The following is a 14,814-nucleotide window of genomic DNA, read 5'->3' as shown; positions in this document are numbered from 1 at the left end:
TCAGAAGTTACATGTACTAAAAAGAACAGTTATAAGTAAAAAAAAACACAATATGTACACTATTTCAAATCTAAGTTGCATTTAGCTAGGAGAACATGCGCATACAATATCTTTTACTGAATTTTCTTCCCAATGAGACACACTTATGCGTCAATGGTCTTGAATCTAAGTCGATAAAAAGTATTTGAATGATCATTGCAAAGTACATACATTTATACCTGCAGTAAATATACCTGACGAAAAACAATTATGTCGATTGGGATATGAATATACAGAGGCAAAAACCCTTGTTTTCTAAGTATTTGCGTATTCAAACCTTGCGAGGAAGTATATGTGAAGGTATTACATTTTGGTAATTGCACATTGAACATGCATTAAATCAATTGTATAGTTTTCCTTCTTGTTGAATACGTAGAAATAATGTCTCGCGTCTCAATTTATATACATAACCAGCTCGACAATAACGAGATATTTATATTTGTACCTTTAGCTTTGACATAAAATTATCTGCTGTTGAAGACTTGCTATTGACCTGTTTGGAAATTTTGTCGTGGTGTTGCTGTCTCGTTGACGTTCACTCACACCTTTTTCTCTCATTTTGATATCCCTTTTTACTTTTAATCAGAAACAATGGAAACAAATGAGGATTTATATCATTTATTTTGAAAAGTCGTATATTTTTATTGTGAGCATACGACACAGGTCATTTCCCGTCCATCAACATATGGAGGACAAGGAAGTATTTCGGTACATTTGGCAGCAACTGAGAATAACATACGCTTGTCGGTCCAGTTTGAAGCTTTCTTTAATTTCTCAGAATCGGCATCTACACAGATATATTCCGTTGCAGATGCATGTCCAGGCCACCCAGACATTAGGTACCCAGTATACTCTTTTTTCCAACCACCTATGCAATCTTTACGGCCAGGGATCATAATTGTTGATGACCCAGTCTTGGTATGACAGACAGAACATGGTAAACTGTACCCATCATATTTGCTGTGGTCAAAAAGGGAATTTTTTATGTCGATATCGTGGAGGTGGAAAGCGACTCCACCAACAAAAGCATTATTGTTTACTTTCTCGTCATAAGCTCCCCATTGTGGTTGTTTTGGAAGGCATAGGTGGTTAACTGCTGATCCTGATTTTGTGTAAGACGATCCACCAGTGTATCCTAGAAAATAATACTGATAATTGGAAACTAGTACATATTTTAAAATCGAAAGAAAACGCGTTTCTGTGATATAAATGAAATTGCATTGGTATAGAATAGGAACTAATTTAACATGTTTATCATCAGTAAAATTAAATAGGAAAGTTTAGCATGACTGCAAATGAATGAGACAACTTTCGACCAAATGATCTATAATGTATTTCACATTTTTCTTCTTTTTTTTTACCTCTAATTCTTACTTTGTTTTGGTTTTTTTGGTAGCTTTTATTAACTGTTTATTTCAGTCTGTATTTGAGTTTTGTTGAGGAAGGGGGATTCTTTTGAAATGTCGCTAATGTGGTGCACACATATGTATTGGGTAATATCTATAAAATTGATTAAAGCATTATAAACAGTCGAACTACGTATTCATGAGAAGACAAGTTGTTGAGCGTTTCTTCGGGCATATATTTAGAACGCACTAGCTTTGTATGCATTACAGGATAATAGAGTCGTTCATCTCATTGAATCGACCGTAAGAAAATTCAATAGAAATAAAAGTGTAAGGATTATTATTACCGTCGTAAACGAGTTCAGAATTTCTACTAGTACACGTTGATCTGCCCCATTGTATGTAACTTGCACCACCAGTTTCTCTTCCTGCAATTAAAAAGGGAAAACAAAAAGAATAAGTACCACTAGCCTTTCATTGCTGAGGTTGTACAAGGAATTCAAATCCCGCACACGGCAGGTGTGCATGCCACAAATCTTAATTGACCATCCCCCTGCCCCCTTTTCCAAAACAGAAACTGACCGCGTCGAAATAGCACATTAGTGCTGAAAGTTGTATTAAATACCAATATATCAATCATTTAATCAATCAGATAAATGTCAATGAGACATGGTGAGTGTACTCTGAGATATATTGTATACCACAATTAATTTAAAAACAGTTATGCACATAAATCAATCACATTTGGTTTAAACAGTTAAGGACGGCACGAGCCAATTAAGCGACAAAAAGTACATCCACTCCCTGCAGTTGCATTCGTATATATATATCTATTATAAAAGGTTCCTAAAAATGTATTTAACCCTATACAATCCATCAGAAATATATATATATCCCGTGTTTTTCCATTTCCATAAAAAAAATATAGTCGACCTACCTTTATCGTCGTTTTTATTGGGCTCTTGTTTCAAACTTTTCAGTCCAGCCCAGAAAACCTGAAACATCATAGAATCCATCTTATCCGTACATGCTGAGCTTGTTTTACATACTGCTAGTTTGGGTTGTTCTAGAAGCAACACGAACACAACGAATACGCATACAGATGTCATAGTCATTCTGTCAAAACATTCATTTAGCATTGTGCTTTGGCATTTGGTGTATACAAATAAAAATATACTTGTTGAAACCCAATACGTTATTTGTATATCAAGAATTGTGACATATTGTACACGATATCTAATGTGAAACTCGAAACGTAGCCATTATATGAAATTCATTGTTTGCCAATTTACCTTATTATTTGCTGGAAATAGATGAACAAAATATTGATAAATAAGCGAGTCTTTGCGAAAGGTAAAAATGTGCCATAAAAAAGGGAACGAATCCACGCCCCCTCCCCCAGTTTCCCCCCACGAACGAATATTACCTCATTACCAATTAAAATATATAAAGAAATCTTTATTAATAAGTACCACCAGGCATATATATATATAGGCATACCCCGTATGTAAAACACGACAATAAAAAGGCAAAGTAGTCGGAAAGGACGATAACTTGAAGTGTTAACATTATAAACTTGAACTAAATCTTCACATTACGGCAATGGTCATAAGAATTCAAAATAAAAACAGTTAAGTTTTTACTTGCATCCGTTTTTTTATTCCTCTAAATGTGGGGGAGGGTGGATCGGAGGTCCTAATCCCTAGAAATCCATGGAATCCCGAGAATCCCGGAATTAAATTCAGACATCTCGAAATACGAAAAAAAAGAATCCCCGGATCCCAAATGGACCAATTCCGAAATCCCGAGCTTAAAAACATCCGATCCCGACGTCCCGAAAAAGGTCCTGCCCCTCCATTTTAGTCTGTATGACACGGAAATAACTTGCAATGGAAAAATAATAAGCATTATATCCTTCGTCTTCGCCACCCGATGTAACCTGAAACTTAGGACGGAATTACAATAGTTTAGTACATGTAGCTGGGTATAGTGTATACTTATAATATGTTATTAAATTAACAGTCCCGGCATATAAAATTACCACTACTTTAATTTGTTTTTAATGTCTTTTTTCCGGAAAAGTAGTTCATACATGTACATTATTTTACATCCTCTAGTTTTCTATGAAAGGACATATAACATTATAAATTCACATAAAATTGATGACATTTAATTTTAAATTTCATCATTATTATATCGCGACTGCCTCATTGGACTCACTCAGTTATTCATGCACGCACACAATTTGCATAATGGTAATCGGTGAAACCGGAAGTCCGGACTTGTTTTGTGATTATAACCAACATCGAACATCCTTTGTTCAGAACAAAAAACTTTCGCTCCAAAAATTGAAATGTGTAATGTTAGTATTCTAAGATTGCTTAAAAATACTACATGTATTTGATACCTTAAAGCATAATGAACATGTTGCATTCTCACCATAGTCCGACCTTGTTTTCATACATAATGTAAAGTGCACGGACGAGCACTTGCCGTGACCTGGTCCAAATTTACATGTACATGTACAAGCTTCTTGATGTTTTAACATCTTTAAAAGCTCTAAGGAGAGTCACCATACTGATTTTTTATATTCGTATATGATATTGTTGTCTACAATTGACCATTTATATATCAATATGTTCCTGTTTAGTAATGGTAAACACTTTAGAATCCTGGACAAGCGAAAAAAGTACTTGTCATTATGGATGCTTTACACCACTTCTCATCACATACCACATCACAGTTTAACATTTATCAAATGAATATTGTCCATACTTGTATTTTAACATATTATTGTTTATGATTATTTTATTTTTGTGTTGCCTTTTGACTGTCATATGTGTCATTGTTACATGTAGATGGAGTGAGATGCACTTTCACTTTGTTTACATCCATGTTTTTTTTCTTTCATTTCGACCAAGTAGGCGGTAGTGTCCATCGAGACCTGCCAATTTTTATTTGATGGGGGTTATACATTGTTTATTTAATAAAAGTACAACTTGATCTAATAAATACATGTAGTTTCTATATTAGGCAGAAAACACAATATTCAGGACATTTTCAGGGATCTCCATGACCATTTTTATGATGGCTTACTGCCAGCGTTGAAATATCTTCCACTGTCAAATGACCCTCGCCATCGTGAAATTATCTTCTGCCATTGTAAAATAATCCACATAAATATTTGTTAAAAAACAACATGAACAAAGAAACAGAAATACCGTAATGGGTTGGATTTTGGTTCTGTTGTTAGGGATTTTAGTTGTAACGCTATTTAACTATGAAGTCATATGCAATGTAAACAAAAAAACACTATCATCAGGTAACGTTTTTTTATATCAAAGAATTATTAAAAATGAAATTGGTAATTGCATTCCTTCCTATTTTATACTAGACTGATCATAAATAAATATTTTACTCAAAGATTCACACAATAAGAGACCGGAAGAAGAAAGTACATTGAAGATTTTTGGGCAGGTCTGGGATTTCAAAACATGACATAAAAAAAATTGAACGATTTGAAGTTCATTAGTACAATGTACAATGAAAAATTTCGGGAAATTTTCCTGATTTATTTTTTTTATTGAATTTTCTACTGTTATTGGGGACTTCGTCCCCATATAATCCCAAGGGTCCTATTTGTTACAGTTTAAAAAACGCTTAGGGATATCGTGCTTCAGATCGCTTACCACCTGTACAGGTACATATTTGTTGATCGACACATCTGTCATGTCTAACAAGAGAACTCTGGATCAAAATATACTATTAATTGCTATATTTAATTATGTTTCTGCAAATGAAAATTTAGATAAGTAATATTTAAATCTAGTTAAAAAGATAAAGTTAAAAAGTCAAACATGTGATTTGATATTGACTTACTCAATCTGCATCCCCTTCATGCCCTTTTAAACGAGTATAAAATAAAACGTATAACAGAACAAAATTTCATGCCAAATAACATGAGTAGAATTATCGATAATATTTAATAACTTTACAAGTTTAATTAAAAGTAAATACATGAATATTAACTGCAACTTGTTAAACTGAGGAAATTTCGTACCATAGTTCTGATATAATTTTGTTGTTTACAATTAAATTGATGCATCCAGTTTTCCTGTTTAAATTCAAAATAGCATGTTGCATAGTACATTACTGTGTAATTTGCTATATAAAATCATTAAAGCCTTTGAAAAGTTGAAAAGGTTTGCCCTTCAAAACTTTCTTTAACGTTGTACAAAATGTGTATCAAAATTATTTGTTGTTGATGCTGCAAGCTATTGCTAAAGGTTCATGACTTCTGACTTTGACAGTGACATCAAGATCCACCATAACAAAATAGTAAGAAAATGATGTGGGAACCTTAAGGACAGCTTGTGACTAATGAAAATGGGGGGGGGGTGTATGAACATACATGTACAGTAGTCTTGGCATTAGAACTGTCATAATTACTATGATCACAATTAATGAAAATATTGGTTATTTTATAAGGAAATACATTTTAATGCAATAAGCAATATACCATGTATCAGCCTGTTCACCATTCTTAAAATGCATAGAAATGAAGGAAGAAATACTTTCGATGGCACACAGTACTAGTAGACACACGGTTTTGTCATGTCAGAAAGTTCCTCCATCATTAGATTTCCAGCCATCAATGGCCATAGAGTATATTGTATAGTCAACATGCTCAATATTAGTACAATTTTAAATATGATTTTTAGGATCAGCAAGATAAAAGATTTGAATCCATACCTTCATTTGATATCAGCATAATAAAATATATCTATTTATATTTTTTCAGATGTCAAATGATGTTGTGAAGTAACCATTCAATCCTGGACAGCATTGTCCAGTCAGAGAGAATGGACAGTGTAACAAAAGGAGTACGACCCAGTAAGCTTGATGCCTGCATAGAAAACATCACAAGAACTCTGACACAAAAAAGTCAAGAAGATGAACCACATGAGCCATCAAACCAATCAAATTTTTATCAAACAGAACCATACCAGGCCACAAGTGAAAGCGATACTTCCTTGAAGATGAAAATACGGAAAGTTGGACCATTCCAGACTCCTGATGAATTGAAGCCTTATGAATGCCCAGTTTGTCACAAGAAAATAAGCAATCAGGCAAACCTTCGAACACATATCAGAACACATACGGGTGACAAGCCACATCGCTGTGGCATCTGTGGCAAAAGTTTCAGCAGAAATGGCACGCTTCAGACCCATCTAACAATTCATTCAGGCGTGAAATTATACAAATGTGAAATTTGCGGCAGAGCTATTAGAGACAGAGGAAATCTTTCGAAACATATGAAAATACATCTTACAAATATCGCTACAAAAAAGGAAATTGAGGAAACAACTGATTTTAGAATGCGACTTCCTAAAAAAGAAAATGGTTCCCTTCATAATTCACAAAGGGATGTTCATATGAGGGATCTTGACAGCAATACTTCCCAAATGGACATTCTAAAGAAAGAAATATACGCACTAAATAACTCACAAATAGAAAACTTGAAAAAGGAAATAGGGTCAGCAATAAGAGATTTACCGATTGAACCTCCCAGACCAAAATACCAAGCTATTCATGCTATTGATTACTCACAATCTGGTAGAAGTGGCAGTCTGTCACCTGACAGAGGAGGAGAGACAAAGACAAATGAAGCATTAAAATTAAACATGTTTTCAAAACTCGAAATGAAGAGAAAAGAAAGTTCAACCACTCAGAAACTGGGTCATACTCCTGACAATAAGGTCACCTACAATTGTGGACTCTGTTCGGTGGCATTCCCTAATACAGATTCATATTTTTCACACATGATGGCACACGCAAGGGATCAAAGCTACAGCCAAAGGGGACCAGAATTCTTAGATGATACATTGCTACCGTGGAGGAAAATGAAGAAACAGTTGAAACAGGACCCAGACCAAAATGTATTTAATTCTGCTGAACAGGAGATGTTAGCTGCTTATGATCGAGAAATAAGAGCTTATAGAGAGCAACAAAGGAGAGCTGATGAAAAATTGAACAGGCTTCACATGGAACAACCAACAACCTCAGCGACGGAGGATGATGTCATGGATGAAGAGGAAAGTATTATGACCTCTGTCGTCGAGGAACAAAAGGTCAAGGAGAAAGACAATTACAAATGTGGCATTTGTGGTGGTGAATACAAGACCAAAGATAGCTTTGAAGACCATATCACCATTCACAAAGTGGATAAGCCGTACCAATGTACTTTATGCCTGGAACAATTCAAGGAGCTCCGGGACTTACAAAAACACACAAGAAGCCACCGAGGTTTGAAACCCTACTACTGTGAAAAGTGCGGAAAGGAGTTTAATCAGGCCATTTTACTTGTCGAACACCTGCAGCGACATTCAGCAGAGGATCAGCAACCTAGTGGCAGCAATTTGAACGGCAATTTCAGCGACAGTTCATCCAAATTACCTCATCAACAACAACCTCAAGGGGAAAATCAAGAAATGTTTATTGTAATAGAGTGACAACTGACAAGAAGACTTGGACATTTTCTATTTGTTGTATACATTGTACATTGTACATGTATTTCCAACAAAATATCAGTTTGATTGCTATATTTTCCCTGTTATGTCATTGATATACTGTGTATATTTTCCTTATTAGGTTAGTGCTAATTACTGTTTTCTTCTTTTTTTGTTTCAGTTAGTGCATTTTGTTTTGTTTGTTATTTTATTACAATTTTTATTACATTTTTGTGATGTTCAGGTTGTATTTGTGGACCAAATTATATAACCACACATTTTGATTTTGCATAGATCTGTACAAATGAACAATTTTCTTTTTCTTTTTAATTATAAAAAAAGACCTACATTTGTTAAGCTGTTTATGATTTGTTGTAATTTGTACATGTTGTACATATAATTAGATTAAGATCTACCATGTACATGATGTACAAATGTATTTAACACAGCTTTTTGACAAAGCAGTTTTTATCAGGACATACATTTTAAAGATGAAAAAAATCTATAGATAAATATACATGTACATTGTTTTAAAAATAAAATAAAAGTAAACCAAGTATATTATCATCTTTGGTATTATTTATTAAATTTTCTTAAATGAAGAAAACAAAAATTGCAATTTTAATAACAAAAATTCAAGATGAATCTTTTCATTTTTTTTTAGCTTAACGTGTTTAAAGTCTTTTTTCTCAATTTTTTTTTTTTTGCTCTTAAATCTTTAAACAAGCTAAAACTAAGCAATTCTGTTGTTTTTTTCCCACTCCTATAACATGTTTAGGTCCTATTTTGTAATAAAACATATTTTATATATTTATTGTTGTACGTGCAGTTTTGTGATTACCATATTATCATGTAACTTAACTTGTGCCATATAACCACACTTTATTTTTACAATTTATGTAATATTTTATTGAATATGAATCTCAGGAAAGAAATCTCATTCACAAATCACAAGGCATCATTTCTTTAATTTTTTCCAATACTAATTGTTTATCAAAACATTTGTAAAAAGGGTACATTCTTTTGTTAATTTGATTATTTATTTATAAAATGGGTATTTGTTTTAAGTGCTGCTATCCAACTGTTGTAATCGTCCAATCAAGATCATTAAAATTAGCATTTTGTTTAATCCTGAATTGATTCGAAAATTATGTTTTGATTCTAGTTACCTCCCCTTTTCAGGTAAGGCAGCACTTGTTAGTACTGTTCATATTCAAGGCAGGGATACAGTAACAAGTAGATAATTACTACTTTACTTTATCAGTATTTTGTTCTATATTTTTCTTGAACCTAACCAAACAATCATGGTTTATATACCTCCATAATTCTTCAGAGAATGATCAGTGATGTTGGACTACCACACACACAACAAGTTACCAATTTTATTGGGGGTAATTTTGTACAATATTTTTTTTAGCACATGTAAATCCATCATTTTTAAAGGGTGGTTGCAGCAGGGGCAAAGTCAAATAGGGGTCAAGCATAAAAACCTAAAAAATATAGATAAAAAAACATTAAAAAAAACCAGGTAATTGTTTATCGTAAGTGTGGACTTCCTTCACCAACCTTCTGGATTATTACCTGTATGTGACACTTTATGGACACTTGTCTTTTCTTTTCAACTAGTGCTTAGTATTTAAACTGCCTCTCTTTAATTTTGATAATTTATGAAATTGAACAATTATTTATTTATTGTCTGGTTTTTCTTACTTGTATTATAAACAATGATGAATTGGTGTAAGAATCAGTATTTGTCCAGAATTTTTCAAGTACAAGATAAATACATTTTCAGTGCTATATACTATAAGGCTAGTCAAGTATATTTACCATGTTTACATGTGGTGAATTTTATAATAATATACGAAAATACTGTAATCTCTAAACTTTTAAACCAGGTACATCTATATGTATATGTGTATGTAAATATATATAATAATGTAGCATATTAGATTGCAGACAGTGCATAATTTGTATGTTGATATTACATGTTAAGGATGCTCTCTACTGAAAATTAAAAAAATATCTAAAATTTTTCATTTTTTAGATCGAAATTTTTTCTCAATATATACCTTATCAGTATGTGTCCACCATTATAGAGGTTTTGGGAATTTTAGAAAAAATAGTAGACCAAAACACATATTAGGTAACAATAATTTGAAAATAATTTGTCAGAAGTGTAATTTTTTATCATGTTTATAATTATTGACAAAGTTAGAACTCACACAGTATATCTGGTAAATTTGCAGGTAAAATGCAGAAGATAATTTTTTCCCAAGAGTTTGGATACATTTTCAGGGCATCCTTAACAAATATGTATACTTTATGTGATTTAAAACTGTATTGATTTTTGAAATGATTATGATATTTCAAGAATTATATAAATGATTGTGTACTATTTGTATGTATATAAATGATTGTATATTATAAATATTCATTATTAATACTCTTCCATTTAACAATTGTTGTTTGACCTTCGTGCTTTTGCTAGATATAGGGTTTTGCTGTTTGCCATGTTTTATGCTGTGCCATTGTAAATGTTGTGTTTGAAATGTTGTTACATATACATTGTGCTATACACTTTCTATGCCATTTAGATCTGATTTGTTTTCTCATATCAATCGTGTACTTAAAAAAACAATTTATATTTATTGTGAATATTTTGAATATGACTTTTTTTCATTGTTATGATGATTTCTACACAAAGACAAGATTTCAATTGTTCCTAGGAATTTTTTTCATGATATTTACTTTCTTGGTTTAATATTTAAGCTTAAGAATTTTTTGTCTTTCCACAATTGGAGTTGTCATTAAGTTGCAGAAATTTCTAAATATGGTTCTGTTTCTCTGTTTGGATTACTTTTTTTCTATGCTAAAACTTGCATATAATATAGTTTTTGTTTCTATAAAGCAGTAAAACTTGAAAAAAATCTTGGGAAAATTTAGAGTTGATTGTCTACAGTAGGCAGACGATACAGTTTAAATTAATCTGAACTTGTACTTGTTTTAAAAATTGATTAACAAGAGACATATATACATTTTTTTTTCTATCAAATCATTCTTTATATTAATGCAATGAAAGTATTTTTAATATTATAGGTTGTTGTCCGGTTGTGCTTCCACAAAGTCATTTGACAGTTTGTGCCATTTTTGTAGCAATATGCATGTTTTAAGTCTAATTAATTCTGCTGAAAATTTAGCCAAATATTGTACTTGTTTGAGGTGAACTTTTAATGGAGCCCACAATAGAGAAGGGCTCTTCTTACAAATGAGTATCTTGAAGTCTGACAAGTCAAGTACATTGTTATTTAAGAAAAACAGTTTTTTTTTTTATTCTAGTCTGGAATGTGGTTTGGAAATCTAAAAAAAATTGCATTTAATTAAAGTGATCACATTACCTTTAAGATTTTAAATTGAATTCTCATACCAATAATCAATTTTCATTTGAATACAATATTGAGAATTAAAAAGATATTTCAGGAACCGTTTGAAAAATGTTTTAAGATTATAATATTTTTCTGAAACTGATTTTTACATGTGGTTTTGGGGTATTTTATTTGAATTGAGTAATACACTAAAAAACAATAATGGTGTTAAAATTATTTCGACACCAATCTACAAATCTGCCTCTCCTTACATGTCTTAAAGCCATGAAAAGAATATTTGCAAAGCTGGGAATTTATAAGGGTGTTTCCACCACACTTTATAATACACTTCTATATGTAATTTCTTAGGTATACATAAAGTCATAAACATGTTTTGTCAAAAACTATACATTTTAACAGATCATTTCATACACATGTACATAAATGTAGAACATTATTTCTATAACTTCATATTTTTTTTTTCAGTTATTTTTTTCATTTTATGTATTTGACTGTTTGATTTATCAAAAGATGGATTAAAATGAAAACCATTTAGCAATATTGCTAGCATCAGGTATTTTCTGTTTAAAAATCTGACCTCATAATCTTTATTTATTTTCTGTATACCTGTTTTAATGGACCAATTTATAAAAGTTGACTGACCAGTCTTGTACAAAGACTATGTTTGAGAACTTATTTTATCACAGGAAAAAGATTAAAGCATTAATGAATGGAGTGGTGCCAGATAGGGGAATCATTTGGGTTACCAAAGGATTGAAGAGAAATGATTAAATTACCTCCCTTTGATAACTTTCAAAAAGGGGAGATAATTTGGTAATTAAAGGGATATACTTTCAGATGGTCTTTTTATATATTGTTGATCTGACAGTATCAAAAAGCATAATTTTTTTGATTATGTAAATAGGTATAAATATATATATATATGTGTTCTTTTTAGCAGGTATAAAAATACATTATTGGTAGCTACGTACAACTCAGCATTGTTTGTTTTTGTCTGTATTATAGTTCATTTTTAACTTTGAGGTGATCTGTTTGTCCAAAATATTACTAGTGTGTCATTTTAGGATCATTTTAGTATAGTTATGAGATTATATTTTGTAGACACTCTTTCATGCAGGGTAAAATCATGGGTACTCTGAGAGGTAAAGATTGTTTATTGTACTTATTCAAAATTTCAGGGACATATTTAAGAATGATTTTGAACCATATGAGCATATTCCTTTCTTAGTATTGTTTTTAACACATTAGTCTTTCTTTTTAAAGTTTACAAAATGATATTAAAATGAATGACAGAAGATTCTTTTAAAAAAGCATTTTCAATTTAACAATGTGAACAAAATTTATACTTGGTATCTGGTTGGAAAAAAAATGGATTTGCAGTAACTGAATAATTGTTATGGAAACAAGCAATCTAATTTCATGTTAAGGGAATCAAGCTAACTGGGGCATACATGTACTTTAAACAACTTTTAAAATATAATTCTTTATATAAATATCAAACAATTTTTACTTTAAAAGATGTGAAATTATTTTTATACCTTTTTACACAAAGAAAATGAATTAAAGTGTTAAAATTTAGATCCCAGATATAATCATTCTTCCTAAATTACTTTTAACGTCTTATTTTTTTTATTAAACATCTATATGTATTTTAAAGTTGTATTGGCATTAGAAATAAAAATTTCAGTAATTTTTTTTTTATTTTGAAATGTCTAACAATATATACTCAAGTGTGATATTCTATTATTAAAACAAACTTTTGACCATTTAGTGATATTTTAATTTTACAGTTAACAATTATTTTATTTATAATTTACCAGTTTTAAGGTGCTAACGTTGTACTTATTTTGTTTATGTCATGATGACTTTATTGATATTATGCCCTTCATTTACGGTGATAGATAATATGTCATGTTTCTTGCAATGAATCTAAAAATGAAGCAAATGTTTTATTTTATAAACCTTTAAAAAAACTCTGCATGAATAGGCATGGAATAACATTATAATTTTATTTTTGTCTTTCCATTGTAATTGAATTAATTGAAATGGTAACTTTGTTATCTTCAAAATTGCAATAATCTACAGAAATTAGGCGAAACACAGACAGAATGGGTTTGATTTATAAAAAATAGTTTTGTCTTTGCTAGGATTGGTTATATGAATTATAAAAATAAAAAAATAGTGTTTGAGGGATAATGCAAGACATTCGAAGAGTACATTAGAAACATAATATATTATTCTTTTACCATATATTCAAATCTCAGTTTTGCCATATCAGTTTTATTATGTGTCATATCATCTTGTTTTTGGTCAGTTAGTGAATTTTGATAATTTTTTTTACAGTAAAATAATGTTTTTTCATTTGTGAATTGATTTTATCATATCAAATGTACAGCAGAAACTCCCATAATGATTCCCTGGTGCAGTATGGTCATTGCTTGTATTATTAGACATATAAATTGTATTCTGTTTATCATTAATTTAAGGTGGTACCTAACACTTTAACTAAAATTATTTTGGCTCGTTTAATTTTCTTAAAATTTTGACCAAGTATTTACTTTAATCCTTTGACAAAAATATAAAAATTGCAAAAAATTTGAACCAACGGTTTATTCAGAAAATTTACACTGGTTATATAGCAGTTTGACAAACACTAATTTTGATCATTGAGAAGCTTAATATTCCCTTATGAATACAACGTCATTAAAACGTTCTGCTGATTTTACAGAGTTATCTCCCTGTAGTGTTAGGTACCACCTTAAACATTTTGAAAATCCAAAAAGCATTAGTTTACTACAATGCGATTTTGTCCATTGGAGTTGTCTCTCTTTGCACACAGAAGGGTACTATAGTAATATAGGGAAAACTTAAGATTTAAGATATCTTTTCTGATTAAGGCCGTGTTCACACCAAACGCCGTGTACAGTAAACATGTTTACATTTGGTTTAATGAACTGTACACTAGTTTCACATAAGATTTGTCCACATCTATACACCTTGTTTAGTTACCTGTACATAAGATTTGTTCACACTTGAAAACTATATTTCATTTAAATGTTCATTACGTAGAAACTGAATTCAAACTTTCAAACAACTTTTCTAGCAGTAAGGGAACGACCATTTGACTTTTAAAAAAAAGGGGGATGGATTTTTCCACAATTTGATTAAAAAAAAATTGGGTCATACAGATGATTAGAATGAAAAAATATTCTGAATCCAAAGTTTCCCCATACATTATAGTGTTAAATATTGAATTGCTATCATCGAAATGAATATTAACTTTCGCGCGAGAAAAAATTCGGACTCAGACCCCCCCCCCCCCTTTGTTTTTAAAGTAGAGTGGTTGCTCCTTTAAGAAAGTAATTCTGGATGATTTGCAGTAGTTTATAGATGTTTCGACTACGCATTAAAAAAAAGGCTGCATCAGCTTGCTTATAGACAGAGAAAAAGAATTGTGATTTAAAGGATCAGTACATTTCTATCTTTTCTGTTTGTTTCAAATGATATTTTTTCTACAAGTTTTTCTTTGGCAAAAGA

At 31.1% G+C, this 14,814-nt stretch overlaps 2 protein-coding genes across 2 annotated transcripts; one reads left to right on the top strand and one right to left on the bottom strand.

Moving 5' to 3' along the window:
• Positions 1-680: 680 nt before the first annotated feature.
• LOC134726880 (uncharacterized) lies at positions 681-2,517 on the bottom strand. The gene is made up of 3 exons (XM_063591286.1): positions 2,323-2,517; positions 1,733-1,813; positions 681-1,174 (listed from the first exon to the last, which is right to left on the bottom strand). Exons 1-3 carry the CDS (start codon positions 2,498-2,500, stop codon positions 681-683), a joined length of 753 nt encoding a protein of 250 aa, XP_063447356.1. The 5' UTR covers positions 2,501-2,517.
• Positions 2,518-3,678: 1,161 nt separating this feature from the next.
• Positions 3,679-14,168, top strand: LOC134724768 (zinc finger protein 836-like). The gene is made up of 2 exons (XM_063588000.1): positions 3,679-3,747; positions 6,187-14,168. Exon 2 carries the CDS (start codon positions 6,248-6,250, stop codon positions 7,895-7,897), a length of 1,650 nt encoding a protein of 549 aa, XP_063444070.1. The 5' UTR covers positions 3,679-3,747; positions 6,187-6,247; the 3' UTR covers positions 7,898-14,168.
• The last annotated feature ends 646 nt before the right edge of the window (positions 14,169-14,814 follow it).

The sequence above is a fragment of the Mytilus trossulus genome, chromosome 7, assembly GCF_036588685.1.
Source record: "Mytilus trossulus isolate FHL-02 chromosome 7, PNRI_Mtr1.1.1.hap1, whole genome shotgun sequence".
Classification (NCBI taxonomy): Eukaryota; Metazoa; Mollusca; class Bivalvia; order Mytilida; family Mytilidae; genus Mytilus; species Mytilus trossulus.
This window is presented reverse-complemented; position numbering and strand designations above follow the sequence as displayed.

Excerpts from the sequence above, each read along its gene's own strand:
- LOC134724768 (XM_063588000.1), top strand. The coding sequence starts at position 6,248 with ATGGACAGTGTAACAAAAGGAGTACGACCCAGTAAGCTTGATGCCTGC.
- LOC134726880 (XM_063591286.1), bottom strand. The coding sequence starts at position 2,500 with ATGACTATGACATCTGTATGCGTATTCGTTGTGTTCGTGTTGCTTCTA. Across the intron at positions 1,814-2,322 it reads CAATAAAAACGACGATAAAG|GAAGAGAAACTGGTGGTGCA; the intron begins GTAGGTCGACTA and ends TTTTAATTGCAG. Across the intron at positions 1,175-1,732 it reads TTCTGAACTCGTTTACGACG|GATACACTGGTGGATCGTCT; the intron begins GTAATAATAATC and ends ATTATTTTCTAG.